This window comes from Eublepharis macularius, chromosome 6 (assembly GCF_028583425.1).
Source record: "Eublepharis macularius isolate TG4126 chromosome 6, MPM_Emac_v1.0, whole genome shotgun sequence".
Taxonomy (NCBI): Eukaryota; Metazoa; Chordata; class Lepidosauria; order Squamata; family Eublepharidae; genus Eublepharis; species Eublepharis macularius.
The window spans coordinates 120,046,322-120,062,683 of record NC_072795.1 but is presented as its reverse complement, the minus strand read 5'-3'; the positions used below and the strand labels follow the sequence as shown (position 1 = coordinate 120,062,683).

The 16,362-nt window shown below is 43.3% G+C and overlaps 1 protein-coding gene across 1 annotated transcript in view; it reads right to left on the bottom strand.

Moving 5' to 3' along the window:
- Positions 1-13,842, bottom strand: part of ANK3 (ankyrin 3) — a 307,582-nt gene extending 293,740 nt beyond the window's left edge. Inside the window, exon 1 of the mRNA XM_054982849.1 lies at positions 13,729-13,842. Coding sequence (XP_054838824.1) covers positions 13,729-13,842 — 114 coding nt within the window. The remainder of the gene's footprint in view (positions 1-13,728) is intronic.
- Between the last annotated feature and the right edge of the window lie 2,520 nt (positions 13,843-16,362).

The window sequence follows — 16,362 nt, the reverse complement described above, 5'->3', positions numbered from 1 at the left end:
AGGCCTGGGTAGCAGGGCAAAACAAACCGAGAGGCACCTCAACAGCTCAACTCAGATGTAAGTCCCATGTTATTCAATAGTGCTTAATCCCAGGGAAGTGTCTTTACAGCCTATGATTAAAGTCTGTACATTCCCCCTTCGAAATGTTTCCAAAGCCAGTAGGTGGTAAGGGAGGTCTCCCCTTGCGAAGACCCGACTGGCAGGGAGACAAGACAATGTCACTGCCCCAAGTAGTGACTTGTGTATGTGCATTCATGTGCATTGTGCACGTTCCACCTTCCCACCGAGTTAATTAATAATATAAGGGCTCTCTCCTCTGGGGATCCAAATAGTGAATGCCATTAGGGAAAATAAGATGCTGCCTCTGCTGCAGAATAAGAACTGTAACAAAACATGCAAACTTTTTGGTGGGAGTGTGCTGTTATAATATGGTTTCCAGCATTTGGTTCACCGTTCTATTAGCAGCTTTAACGAAACAAAATGGCAATTTCCAGGTGTAAATCTGGCTCGTTTGTTTCGTTTTACATGCCCCTAGCATTCATTTGTTCAAGGCTGACACAAATGTTCTCAGCAAACATTTTTTTTTTTGCTACAAAAAATAACTAGGTGGGTAACGTTTCCTAAGAAACTCCCTTCCCCCTCCAAAGCTCACTGTTTTTGCATCTGTTCACCACTGAATTCCTCCTCCTTCAACTGTAGATTTGGTGCTAACAGACAGCCTTTCCCCTAGCAACAGTGATGTTGCCCTGTAGTCAGATTCAATTTTGGGACAACACGACTGAGGCCAAACAAAGATAATTCAGAGATAGTGCAGTACTTCCTGAATGGACATTGCCCTTACTCTATACTACCTTTTTTGTTTTGCTGACATCATCAAAAATTAAATCTGATTGGCTGCATGAAGATGTTACTGTTTCTAAGATTCAAAGAATCACAGAATCATGAGGTTGGAAGGGACCTCTAGGGTCCTCTAGTCCAACCCCCTGCACAATGCAGAAAATTCGCAACTACTCCCGTGACTACCCCAGTGACCCCTGCTCCATGCCCAGAAGATGGCAAAACACCTCCAGAATCCCTGGCCAAACTGGCCAGTGGAATATTGCTACCTGACCCAAAAGTGGCGATTGGCATTACCCTGGGCATGTAAGAAGGCCACGAGAACTAAGCACTGATATAACCCATTCTTCCTTCTCCCTCATGATCTGCCCAGGTTCTCAGAATCAGCATTGCTGTCAGATGGCCATCTAGCCTCTGCTTAAAAATCTCCAAAGAAGGAGTGCCCACCACCTCCCGAGGAAGCCTGTTCCACTGAGGGACCGCTCTGTCAGGAAATTCTTCCTAACACTTAGCCGAAAGCTCTTTTGATTTAATTTCAAGCCGTCTGCTTCTGGTCCAGCCTTCTGAGACAGCAGGAAAAAACTAGAAGAAAAGAACTAGAAGAACAACTAGTTTTCAAACTAAAGATAACTGAAATAATGGTTATGAAGTATTTCAGAAAAGGAATCAAATACTACACCATCCTCAGCATCCACATTATCCCAGGAGTTATGGTAAATTAGATCTGAATCCTGTTTTGGAAATGTTTATACAAGCAAGAAAAGCAGAAGTCCAACTTCAAAGCAGCACCAAGTTTTTTGATATTGGTGAACCTGGTGTATTGCAATGAAACACTGACCCAGAAGCACCTGTCTTTTACAAAATTTCAAAGGGCAAAGTGGATTCACTGTGAAAAATGCCCATTTAACTTTTTCAACAGTACTATTTCCAAGAGCCATTTGAAAATAAATCACTATTTAAAGAAAAAAATCTTATGGAATCAGTCAACAGCAAAGACATTGACAGGAAATGACCCTAGTCTAAACGAAATAAAGAATGAATACATCTATCACAGTCCCTACACCACCCAATCCCCTATCTATTCTTGACCAGGTACTGATATCTCTCCTGTCAGAAGATCAGATACCAACCACCTGCATGAAGCTACAGGAAAACAAAAGCAGACCGTTCTGTCATCACCATCATCCAATGCTGGATGATATATCCTGCTCTACATTTACTTCCTTTGCAGAGTTCTTTGGGGAAGAAATACTAAAAAGTTGTATCTGACCTATAAGGACCACAGAGGCTGCCCATATTTGTCAGGGTTGTTTCCATCTTGATAAATGCACCAATGTACAGCCGTGGACAGAAATCAGATCAGGAAGATCTGGGATAATCTCCAGCTTAACAATTCAACTCATGGCGTCATTCACTCTCTCCACCTAACCATAGTTTTGTTTTTTGTGAAGATAAAACAGGATAACCCCATGTGTTTACGACTCCGAATTCCTCAAACGAAGCAGAGATTACAAAGGTAACAAAAAGTATTTACATGCAAGTGTACTTCTTAGCTGTTTTGGAGGTCCTTCCAATATTACCTCAGGAACATGGGGGCATTATAGTTTTTCTTCTTCAAATACCACTCCAGTATGTTGGAAGCCCAGTTCAAAATGGATACCAGTGTTGCCCAGCTCCTAGAGGGGCGAAACCGGCATAAGGGGCAGCACCACCACTGGTTTTTCCTCCCATGATCTCAGACACCAGCATTACCAAAGGAAGTAAAGATGCAGTAACTTCAATGCTGCTGAAGGTAAGACCTGAAGGCCATTAGAAGTCCTGACACATGTTTATTAGCAAGCAGTAGAGGCAGCTGTTGGTAGGAGGCAGGGAGCTTAAACTGTCATATATGTGCATGTCATTTACAAATTTTAAGCCTGCCAGTCCACCAGCAAAGGAGGCATCATCTGTGATTTTAGGATGTGCTGAATCACATTCAGAGCAGTCAGAAGATCCCAGAGAGCAAGAGACATAATAAAGAAGACTCTTCCACCAAGTCAGATGACTGTCTTACTTAGCTTTCATTTCAAGTTTTCTTTTTAAGTTCTTTTCACCATTCTTTTCAAGTTTTTGTACCTGAACCCCATTACTATTCTACGTGTTTAAAATATTGTTAATTCAGGGCCACCTTATGGTAGGGTTGCTAGGTCCCTTCACTCCCTCGGTGGGAGATTGAGATGCTGGCTCCTACCTCGCGCCGTCCCTCTGTTCCATTCTTGCACGCGCGCTCCTGGCTGGTGTGATGACGTCACTTCCAGTAAGTAACATTGTCACATGGGTTAGGGTCAAAGGGAGGCCTGGGAGCACTCCCACGCTGAATCACCCCACTGCGGGGCACAATTCAGCCCAAAATGGACCCACTGTGAGGCACGAATCGGGCCACTGTGAGTGCAGGAGTGCAGTGTGCTACCCAGGGGTGTGCTGCCTGGGCGGCACCCCAGTGGGCACGCCACTAGCTGGCCATGTAAGTGGGGGCGGGGGGGAAGGTGGGAGCAGGGGATCCCCCACTCCAGGCGGGGGAATGGCACCCCTACCTTATGGTGACCCCAGCATGGTTTCAAGGCAAGAGCAGAGGAAGTTTGCCATTGCCTGTGTAATGATTTCAAGTAAATGTGTGCATGTATCTTTAAATGCGTGATGAGATAGGTGAAGAATGTGGGTGAAAGAGAGGGATGAGTGAGCGATGTGATTGGTTGATGACTGAGAGTGTGGGCGGAGTAAATGCAGTTTGAGACTGACAGGGCAAGAGAGAAAAGTTTGAGTCAGAGGAAGGCAGGCTAGCTGTGTGCTGCCTGAGTATATTGAAATATTTATGAGAGGAATATAACCTGTGCGGAACCTGAACTGAGCATGTTTGTGAAAGGACACTCAGTCAGGGAAAGAGAGGCCAGCTGTGGGCTGCCTGAGCAGGTTTAATATTTCTGTGAATGAGAGTCAGAGAGGCTAGCTGTGTGCTGCCTGAGGAGTTTTAAGCATTTCTGTGAGACAAATATTGAGTTAGAGAAAGAGGCTAACTGTGTGTGAAGCCTTAGGGGAGATCAGTGTGAATAAGTTTATAGGAAGTAACTTTAAGAACCGAGAACTACGTTTATGAAACCGATGTGCTTCTTAACTAAATAAAAGTTTATTTTGTTTTGTTATATCCCAGTGTAGCTGTCATTGCTATATCCCATTCCTATCCTCAGGGCCACATAGAACCACGAAGGAGCCTGACGCTTTGGAACGTTACCAAAGGGAAAACCTAAATAAAATATTGTGGAATATAATATTCCTGGTGGCAGCAAACTACCCAGAGGGTGTTAAGGGAAAGATTAAAAGAAAATCTACCCCAAAGAAAGGAAAGGTTATAACAGCCTGCCTCTATACAGGGACCCTGGACTTCCTTGATGGTTTCCCATCTAAGTACTAACAGGGGCTGACCTGCTTACTTTTGAGATTGGGCTAGCCTAGGCTATCCAGGTCACAGCTGTTATAAATATGACCCCATTACAAATTTTTTTTTTTATTAAATTTTTATTGTAACATCAGATGTAACTAATAACCTTCAAGTAACAAACAACATTTCAAATTTGAATGAAACAAAAACCAATATACAATACGCAGTTAGACTTACATCCTTAATAATTAACGTAAAGAAAAAGTAATTCCATGTAATTACACAGTTATACTATCAGCTTAATAGAAGGAGAGGTATCCATTGTTTGTTACAACTTGTAGTATTTTCGAGTTGGGCTGCATATTATTCTTTTCTATGTATTCCAGAAATGGGAGCCACTTTTCAATAAAATTAGTATTTTCTGTGAGTTGTACTGCATTTTGCATATCATTGCTTACTTTTTCTAAAATAAAATGATTCCAAACTTTAGAGAACCAGTTTTCGATTGTTGGTAGTCTTTTTGATTTCCATACTGTCGCTACCCATTACAAATTTTTGAACTTTTAACCAAAACACATATTTTCCCAGTCACCTAAATTGGAAAAACTGACATCTTGTATATTTTTCATTCTCCCAAGAAAGTAAAAGAGGCAGGCAGTTGTCCAAGAATGCCCAGAAAGGTCAGCCAAGCCACAATTCAGCACCCTACGCATGTCTGAGGTCTTGGAGACACAACAGTGTGGGAGACATAGAGCTGGAACAACATCTTCACTTCCTCCTGAGCCATCTGAAGAAACACCGGTCAACTCTAAACACTCAAACTGTCTAAAACTAGATAAGAGCACAAGCTGTGAGCTACAAACCTCTCTTCTCCTTCATATCACAGTTCCACTGGGGAGAGAGGAATAAGGAAGCCAGTGTCAAATCAGCATCTATAATAAGAAGTCAGTAATTTCAGCCTACTTTACAGGACTGTTCAACCAGAGGGGGTGGGGTGTAGATTAGAATGTCAGGATCTGGGAGACCCGGGTTCAAATCTCAACTCAAATCTCATTCATTCATTCAATTCTGCCATGGAAGCTTGCTGAGTAACAGAAGGAGAATCACTCTATCTAACCTCCCTCACAAACTGGCTATTGTGAGGATAAAATGGAAGGGGGGGGGGGAATGATGTTGTAAACTGTTTGGGGTCTCTGTTGGGGAGAAAAGTTCACCCTAAACCTCTAGTAAAAATAACAGTAAGAAAGATTATGTCTTTGGAGTGCATTGACTGAATCTTAGGAAGATCTCCCTTTAAAAGTTGGGACCAAAACAACAAATAACATGCTGCCCAATATTATATTTTCATGTCCCTAAATCAATTTTCAGAATCTCAAACACCTCAGCCAGTACCTACGGCAAACTCAAACCCATCAAAACTTAAAATGAAAATCAGCCCTTGAATCCATTCAGGATTATGCTGCGGTCATACTGAAAAATAGTCACCAAATGTATGAATTTCTATTCCTGAATAATGAAACAGGTACAGAATGTTATCACCATGTAACTGATGATATTAAACTTTCAACTAGGAATACTAAAAACACCACGATTTAAATGTAAAGCCTGTAAAATTTATACAAGTTTTTTCCCCTTTTACTACTACCTGATCAAGTCAGAACTTGAAGCTTATAACATTCTCAGCACAACTGAACGGGTAAAGAGAGTCCAGCCAAGAAAATTTGGCACATTATCAAGAGGATCAAATATCAGCTCTTTTACAGTACAAAATTACAGAGGACTTGTTTAGTGAAACAAATCATGGCTGTTGGGTCTATTCTACTGTTTACTTTAAGACTGGGTCACATATTAAGGAAAACACCGCAGGTCTAATATACCAATGTGTACTGTTATTTCTGTCAGGTGAGATGATACCATTGTTTCATTTATATCCTGCTTTTCTATCCAGTGGGAACCCAAAGCGGCTTACATAGTTCTCTTTTCCAATTAAACCTCACAACAACCCTGTAAGGTAAGTTAGGCCAAGAGTGCATAACTGACTCAGGGTCACCCACGAATCTTCAGGGGCAGAGTGGAGCTCCGAACCTGTGTTTCCTAGGTCCAGTTCTGACACTCTAGCCACTATACCACACAGGCTCTCCTTCTCCAATTACTCCAAAGTAATTAGTGTTGTAATAAAATGAAGGCATTTTTAAATTCTATAAAGATATTCAACAGTGTAATTTTATGTGTTAACTAAATTATACGCAATATATTTCATGTACTTTAAGTAGTAAAATATGATTAAGTTAGTTAAGAAGGTAAATACTGTATATATTTCAACCCCTCCCCTCCATCCATTTTTTTCCTAGGTAAAGAACTGGAAAGAAATCTTTCATAGTGTCAACATCCCTGGAACTGTTATACCTCAGCTTAGACCAGAAAAACCTTGCGTTTAAATTCTCAGTTACCCATTAAATTCACTAAGTGACCTCCTAGGCTGTAAGGCATACCATAGATTCCACCCATCAAAGCTGCCATTTCCTTCAAGTGAACTGATCTCTGAAGCCTGAAGATCAGTTTTAATTCCAGAAGAACAGTGGGCCCTACCTTGAGGTTGGTAACCCTAGCCAAAGCCCAACTTAAATGAACAGAATATGGACTATAGTCCACATTCACTGATGCTCTATAGGGCTCTTTCTAGAAAACAGTATTTTCTTTCCACACATCATTTCATATTTCATTTCTTGGCACAGATTAAATATGATTCTTCAGTGCAGTGGAAGTGGGGCAAATAGCTTTTATGGCTGTCCAAGAACAGCCACATAAATAAATCCTGTGCAGGAATGCAAAACTCTGAGTTCCCGTGGCACCCACTGGCTTCTAAGCAAAATGAATGAAAACGAAAACCAGCTCCAACTTTCAGCATTGCACAGAAGCATCTGCAAGCTGGATACACCCTTTTAGTCTCCAATTACAACCGACCCTACCTCTCCCAGCAGGAAAATCCTTTGGTCTTTAATAGAATCACAGTGCTGAAATTATCAGATCCATTTGAGAAGTTAGACACATGGGAAATTAAATCTTGTGTTCTGAGCCCAGACTGTGCATAAATTAGGGCAACACAGATAAAAGGCATATAAATAATACTTCAAGATGTCATCGTCTTTATTGTAAAGGAACTGATTATTTAAGGGTAACGTTCTACCATTTTCAATGTTTAAGTTCTTCACCTGGAGACCTCTGCTCATAAAATGGCAGGCAGAATGAGCCCCTAAGAATCACAGGAGAAAAAACTTTAACCACCACCTCTGAACTGGCAGATCATGCTAATTTCTATCATTACCTTAATCATAATTTCTATAGAGCTTCTCAGCACCTATAATGCTTTCCTCACAACAACCTTGAGAGATACAGTACTGAAAGACAGCCTATTGGGCATTCTCAGGGTTTCCACTGAACCTTCCAAAATAACTTTCAACCTGCACTGCAGAAGCATGTTGGACTGCTTTGTCATCTTATGAACATGTTGGAATAATCCCCATCTTTGCCTTTGGAATTCTTATAGTGAACCTATAACAAAAATGTTATTTCATCCTCAGCTCTTTCTAGCAGAAGCAGACCTACATGAGACATAGTGCAGTTGTTGCCTGAAACAGGGAACTGTCAGCACCATTAAGAAGTACAAATATTCTACCCAGTGTGGTTTGATGCACTGTATTATTTAAAGGTAGGGCATGGCTCCGTGGTAGAGCATGTGACGTCTACATGAAGATGGTTCCAGGTTCAGCCCTCAGCATCTCCTGTTAACAAAAGATCAGGGAACAGGTGATGATGTGAAAAGACCTCCATCTGAGATCTTGAAGAGCTGCTGCCAGTCTGAGTAGATAATACTGATCTTGATAGAACAATGGTTTGACTCAGTACAAGGCAGCTTCATGTGTCTCCATTATCTATGGGGCACAGGGCACAAGAACGTTCTCCTACACAAGCCCCATCGAAATAAATTAAGTTCCGTGAGAGCATAATTCCCATTCAGTAAGACACTTGCTGGAGAAATTTCCGGTAGATTATACCCAAATTTGTGGGAGAAGAATGCAACTTGGTTCTCCATCTCAGGAACTGCTATGCCTTTGGCTGGCTATGCTTTCTAGTCCCCAGTGAAGCCAACAGATAAGTCTGTATGGATCACTAAGAAGCCAAATGGAGTTTGCATTTTTTTCCCCAGTTCCTCCAACCAATCACCCCACCAACTTGACTTCATAGCTTTCCTGTGGGTGTCTGTGATGAGCCTACCAAGGTACACAGTTTACACATTCAACAGAATCAGGTGAGAAAGCTTTTCCAGAGCACAGCTCACAAATGTGTGTGTGAGGGGGTGTATGTGTGTACACATTTGAATATTCCCCCCATGAATAAGTCCCTGCATTTAGAAAAAAAACAGTAACCCAAGCAGATGGAAACAGTAAAATTCTTCTCTCTAGCTTGCAAATATGCACACACACACACACCCCACACACACTTTCTGCTGAAAATGGTACGGTCAATGATATAGCTTTAGGCTTTCCCATCTTTCCATAGACCTTACCATCAGCACATTTACTCTTCTGCCTCTCTCTTGTAAAAAAAATTTAAAAATCCACATCTTAAAAGAGTGTCTCCGTGATTCAAATTCCAATCTTGAAGCTTTGTGTGTTCTCTCCCATAGAAACTGACAATCCTCTCACATTAAACATACACTGAAATCCATCCTTTTATTAATCTGATTGAGAAGGTGACCTAACTAATAGAGAACTACAACATATTATCTAATCTTGATATCTGAGGGTCACAAAAAGCCCTTTACTCCCCCCATCCACCTTTCCCACTATGTTTTTCTCCCTAAACATCTTACATTCAGCACCCCCAATCAGGCGCTCTCCCTTCTGGCACAACATCACCAGTTGAAACTCATACAATCCAAACTGATGCTAAAAGTGTTCTACCACTACAAAAGGTTCCTGTAAATGCAAGAGAGCAGACTGATGAGATGCACAAGGAATGTAGGACTCATGTGGCATCACATCTCTGCTGAGCTTCCTCTACCTTCTCCACGTACCACTTCCTCAGCCAAAGCTGGCAACCTTGCCTTGGGATCATGTGATTCAGGAATGAATTAAGGCCTCTAACCATGTTTTAGGCCTCTTCCAGGCTGCCTGAAAAATAACAAATGCTAGTAAATCTATAGGGACGACAAAGCCTTGGGAGAATTCACTGTGGGAATCTCCGTATATAGATTTAGCCTTACCACTGACTTCATTTTCTTCTAGGAGTGGCTGCTATTCCTGTCTGTTTCTTCAGACAAGGAACAAGGTTCACTTGAGTGTCTCCTCTGTCCAGTTTGGCCTGGCTTCTTTGCTCCTTTCCAGCATTTTGCTGAGGTGCAGTTCAATAGAAGGCTTGGTTTCCAAAATAAGCCCTACAGGGGCTGAAAGCCCTACCTTAAGTCACCCTCCCATCTGTAATATTACTCCACGTATTGCTGGAATGCCTGCACTGAGAAATTTTCTTTCCCCTGATGTTGAATGATTTGGAGCTAATTGCAGTTCCTCAGCAGAGAAGGCATGGCAATCTGTGCATGTTAAAACAACCTTGTCTGATTTTTTTTTCATGTTCTTCAGATTTTAGGATTGAACACTGACACAAATTAAGCCCCTACAACTGTTTATCTGCTGGCCTGCTTCACTCACTTGCCACAGCCTGCTCGTCACTACCCCCTCCTCTTTGGAACATGCTATATATCAGTCACTGGTCTAGCTCGCTCAGTATTGCCTCTTCTGATTGGCAAGAACTCTCCAGGGTCTCAACAGGGAACGGTACTTCCAAGGACTTCTGCCTGAGATCATTTTAACTGGAGATTCCAGGGACAGCCGAGGTCCTTCTGCAGGCAGAGCTAATAGTGAGACTCAGGGCTTTTTTTCTGAGAAAAGAGGTGGTGGGTTGCCCTCGGAGAAAATGGTCACATGGCTGGTGGCCCCGCCCCCTGATCTCCAGACAGAGGGGAGTTGAGATCGCCAATCAAAACTCCCCTCTGTCTGGAGATCAGGGGGCGGGGCCACCAGCCATGTGACCATTTTCAAGAGGTTCCGGAACTCCGTTCCACTGTGTTCCAGCTGAAAAAAAGCCCTGGTGAGACTGAGCCCCTCCCCAAACTCCTATCTTCTGATGTATCCCTTCAGACCCCTAATAATGAATGTTGGTGACAGTCAGTGTTTACTTGATGAAGAGAGAAATTAGTTCCAGATATCAGCCCTGCAATATGCAGAGTAATAATCACACTTGCAAATTCTGGCTAGATGATGAGGCCTTCACCCACTGACCTATCAGGCCCTGACTCTTGGGCTATGCCATCTGGGTGCATCCAAAAATGCCAAACGTAAAACCTCTGGAGGAAGAGGCTCCCTTCCCCCAGAGGAAGGCTCAACACTTAGCCAAGGGAAATGGTGGGACATAACCGCTTGTTTTCGTCAACCAGCTGTTCTGTGTCAAAAGAAATTTCTCAGCTGCTTTCTTGACAGGGAAGAGGCTTATCTTGAGGCAAGCATCAGCCAATCTGTACCCTAATATATATGAGAAGGCTGAAACAACGTACACAAGAGTTTTAAATTAGCTACGGATCTAGCCATGGGTTCAGGTGCACAAAACCACTGGCTTTTTGGCACACCTTGAGTAGGCAAGAACTATGCAGATGTTGCTTCAAACAGCTGCACTTATTCCTAACATACTTTCTTGAAAGTTGTCCCACTTAACCAAAAGAAAATCATTTGAAAACAGTGGATTCGTCTGCTGGCATTTTCAGAGCAAGCCCTGTAGGAACCATCTTGTAACCTTAGAGGCCTTAAAACACAGAGAGTGGGAAATTGCTTCAGGAACTAAATGGAAAACACTATCAACATGTCCATCCAACGCTGGTATTCACTGACTATAGGAATTGTTTAGCTGCGCAAACTGAAACCGTCACATGGTTGAATCTCCCTGCTGTCTCAAGTTCAACTGCCCAGGGATTTCAGTTCTCACCAGTGTTTTAATGCAATTGGAAGCTTCCCCAAGGGTATTTCTAATATTGTCCAGGTAAGAGGGTTAGCCTTAAGTATTATCATGAGACCATCTGGGGGTGGGCGGGGGAGGATGAAAATGCTCTACTGCTGGTTCGTGGGTCTGAAGTGACTCACAATGCACAGTGGGAAAGAAACTCTAATTAAAAGAAACCCAACCACAACCCTAAAGTTACAAGGAGATGAACATGGATTCTATACTGTGCAAAGGAAGGTCAGAGGGATAGTCTATCTCTAGTCAATTGGCACCCAGCTTGGATGTGCAAATGCACCAAAGTTAAACCTCACTTCCCATATCAAGTCTAAGTTCTCATCTTATTCTTCATTTTTAAACAAATTCCATACGTCTTCAAGTTTAACGCACTCTATTTCAAATAGAAGTGCAAGAGAAAATTATTTATCCCGAAGAGTCCCATTTCTAGGCTTTCTGTTCTGCAAAACCTTCCTTACAACACAGAATATGAAAAGAAGAAAAAGAAAACCTGTGCATTTTTTGATTATTGGTTTCCTGTCCATGGACCACCCTGGTTGCTAGGCAATATCCCTTCGATGGCATCGTGCTGTATAAACAATAAAGCATTTCCTTCGACAAAGCAATTGTCCCCCCTCATTGAATCAAGAGGCACTTACTGGCACAGTCTCCCTTGTCCCCTCCTCCTTCCATATTCTGCTTATAGGACAACATGAATGAGGACAAAGGCACCACACACTTGCTATTGTTCAACTTGAGCCTACTTAAGCATACATCCAGCTATTCAAATTGTGAAAAAGTTAATTGGGAGGCTATGCATTTTTAACTTCGGTTCCAAACGCACATTTATTAAGAGGTGGCCCTTTTTTGAGATCTGCATTTCAAAGAGTACTTGCAGAGGTGGTAATGGTAGAGGAACCCCTTCCTCTGCTAGCGATCAATCCCCTCTCCAGTCTCATTTATTGAGCATAAAATGCACCCAAAGGAATCTATCTATCTATCTATCTATCTATCTATCTATCTATCTATCTATCTATCTATCTATCTATCTATCTATCTATCTATCTATCTAGCTGAAAACCAGTGCTAAAGGTTGGCTTTTGCTCCTATCAATTCATCTATGCTTGCATAAATAAGAACAGTCATGGAAGAGACAACCTCTCCACTCTTCTTTAAATGAAAAAAAAAGACCCAAACGCTTATATGCTGCAGTACACACATGCTGACTGCAGCCATCTAAACCCACTGCCTTCTTAAGGTCTCCCTGTACCAGAAGGCTTTTTAGTGCTCTCTCTCCCACCCCATTATGCCAAACATTCCTTCTACAAGAAAGAAAGTGGGAAGAGGAGAAAAGAAAGCCCAGAAAATAGTTGCTCCCCAAGCCAAAGATGTCCCTATGACCGGAAGGGCTCTACAACATGCGCCTTAAGGAAAGGCATGCATCAGTCCTCAGAGGCTATTAAGCTCCCCACCCCTTAGGGAACATCACAAAGGCCCATGAACATCCAAGATAACCTCATTCCTGCGCTTCTTTTCCTCCCCCCGAAAATGCACATCCATTAATGACTAATAAACTATCACTGGGCCTTTCGGGGGAGCTTAAGGCGTCCTCTTAAAGGGCACAGATCTCAAATGAGGTATCTTCACTGAAGATTATGTGATCATTCTCTCACTATTATGTTCTTTGGTAGAGAGTGTGTGTGTGTGCATGTGCGCATAGCCACAGTCTATAATATACAGTAACAACCAGTGCAGGGGGCTGAAGTGCCCAGGCCTCTATTTGCCATGCATATCTCTGCATCCAAGGTAATTCCACAGCAGAGGAGAGACCACAAGCCTCTGGTAACTCAAGATCTTTTCACCTAACAAAAGAAAGTTGCCAGCAGCAGCTGATTCAAAGATTATTTATCAATAAAACAGACACATGCATTGATAGGCAAGCGGAGCAACATCTTATTTTATGATTTTTTTTAAATGAAAGTTTTTTTTTTAAAAAGCAAGGCTCTCAGAACAAAGAAAACAGCTGCCTTCTCATAAATTCACAAATAACAAGATCACCTTCTTTGCAACCGAGAATGATGCAGTTGTTCTTCATTTAACCTGTAAAAGGACTGTCCTAAATCAGTTTCCCTTTTTACTCAACCAGCTTGCATCCCAAGACAATGGGAAGGTCTGCCCAGGGGAAACAAAAAAAAGCATCCCACTTGCTCTATCACTTCAAAAAGTCTGGCATCTGACTTTTAAAGCCCCAATTGCCCTGTCTGCATGCCTCCAAGCTGCCTGCTTCACAAAGAATTTCACAATGACTGTAACAATTATCCCGTGTCTCCAAGTTGCACGCATCCAAGATCTCTGACATCTCTCACTGCAGTGGCGGCTCAGTAAAACAAAGGAATCCATGTCAAGAATTTTGCTAGTACAAATCAAGGTACCTTTTTTTTCCGATCCCTGGATCTCTTCCTGTGTTTCCTCTTTTTCTCGTTTTCTTCATCAGGATTAAGCTCTAAATCTCTGTTTTTCTTTAGCTGTGATGCTGCATGAGCCATAATGCATTAAGGACACTCTGGGCAACAAAATCCTTTCCTGGTATAAAAGGTGCTGTCCTCAGGCACCTTTAACCAGCCCTTCTCAGCAATGCCTGGAAGAAAAGCTTTGGCCAAAGCCAGGAAGACATTCAGAATTCAGAGGTCTTGACGAAGCTGGCAGATGCTACTGGAACACATGCTTGCAGCTCTCTTCACATACCTTTCTGTACCTGACCCTCGACAAAGCAGTGCAGCCATCCTAATGCATTTAACGTAATGAGAAAGACAGCCGGGACAGAGAAAGCGGTATTATGGCTGTATCCCCTGCCACCAGCTGGAAGTGTCTAAGTGATTCCACGGAAGGGGGGTATACTGGAAACGACGGCTTCCTCTTCGAAAGGCTCCAGAGCAATCACTGCAGCCGCAATAGTCTTTCCCCCCAATAATCTTTCAATCTATTTTAAAAATCCACCCCCAAGGAGGAACAGTTAAGACCTAGACAGCCTCGCTTAGATTTGCAGGCTGAGACACTTAACCCACAATGAAATGGAGCAGCTCCCACTTTAGATTAACTGCTGATGGTGACCAAAAAAAGAAGAATATTTTTTTTTATTTTACCATGGAGATCCTGACTGCATTATGCCGAAAACAATGCATGCATTGCTATAACTTAACAGTGCGTCCTTTATGCTGAATGTTCAATCCTGCTGCAAGAATTACAGAAAGCTCTGTTGTCTTTTTTTTTTTTTAAACGCATGCTTATTACAACACATCTTGGGGGGGGGAAGGGGAGGGAAAGGCAATCATGCAAGTGTGCGAGAGAAACGGTTCTGGCACTTTTCTGTTATGTGATCAAAAGGGGAGGGGGACCCCCCACACACACACACACAAGTACACATTTATCAAGCTTTAGCTCTCTGCACTCAGCAATGTTGATTTTGGCTTTTATGTCACGGCATGCTTCCATCACCTTGCTATTTTTTGCCACCTGAGTCTTCCCTGACTGCAGCTTTTGAATATTCATGATGGGAGGTAAAATAGCATCAGTATAAAAGGCCCTGCAGGAGCCTTTGCCACTAGCCTGGGCTCAGAGCTCATCTAGACAAACGTGTTTTTTTCTGCATATGAATATCCAAGGTTATCTGAAGTTATACACAGACAGGCTGATACGTATGAGGTTGTGGTGTGCATGCAAACACAGATGCTAGCTTTTTTAAAACAGAAAAATTAGCTCAGGAAGGAACCAGCTTATTGGGTTTTAGGGGGCTTTGCAATCCCATCTTCGGATGGAAGAATGGCACTAAACACAGTGGCTTCCGTCCAGCTTTGTTGGGATCCCAGGGAGGCTGGCAGAAGGACCCCCGATTTCCCTTTGGGCTCTTAACGGAATTCTTTGTGTTACCATTTGTCAGGTGTATGCAGCTGGGCCCACCCAATGAAGGGAGGCCAGGCCCAAGATCCTCCTCATCCCTTCGTCAGACTGAGATTTTTTTTCTTCTGTGGATATCTTGTGTGGCATAAGAAGTGGCGTGCTGACCCACTTCTCATCCTTCCTTAGCAGCACAGTGCAATCAAGCTGTGTGCCTCTCTTGACATGTGGTGTTAGGGTTGCCAGTTCCCTGCTGGGAGCAGGGGACCCTCCGCTCCCTCTTTACCCCCCATCCCCGCTTACCTGGCCGGCAGAGAGGCATGGGTCTCTCAGGGGTGCACTCCCAGGCGGTGTGGCGTACTCCCGTGTGCCGGATCTGACCTGGATCAGGCTTGACTCAGCCAGGAATGGGCCACTGTGGAGTGTGAGAGTGCTCCTGTGCACTGCAGTGGCCTGTTCCAGGCAAACTAGGGCCCGATCTGGGCCTTCGGGCCCAATCCGGATCGATTTGTGGCTGATTGGGCCCGATGAAGCCCCCCCCCAACCATGGAGCGCGGGAGCGCTCCCGGGGTTGCCATGGCCCATGCGATGATGTCACTTCTCATCATGTGGGCCTGGGAGCGCGTGCGCATACTTCATGCGTGCACAAGAAACAGAAGGTAAGATAGGTGCCGTGTCCCCCGCCTCCTGCTGGGACGAGAGGGGGACCTGACAACTCTAGGTGTTGACTGATGAGGTTGAAGGCCAATGGTGGAAATCCTCTGTCTTTCATAGACATGTGTTGATTCTCTGGGGTCTGCCCAGTCACCTTTACAGAGAAAAGTGCATTATCAACCTGCATGGTGATACTATCTTCCCTCCCTCTGGGCCTTTCTTCCCTTGAGTACCAGGGCATACAGGAGCTTCTCTGAGTCAGAGATCCATTTAACGTTAATCCTCATACTTGGGGACTCCAGTTACCAGGGTAAAAACGCTGTCATGGGTGAAGCCAGCATGGAACCCAATATGTCATGATGAGTGGAGACTGGCTGCTCACCAGACAGAATGTGATTCTTCTGGTCACTGATGGGGAAGGGGAAAGAGGAGGTGGAGTTGGGGAAAGGTCTAAAAAGTGCCTAGGTCCTCAACAGAGGTAGCCAGAAAGAGAAAAAACTGGGAGTTATAAGTAGGAC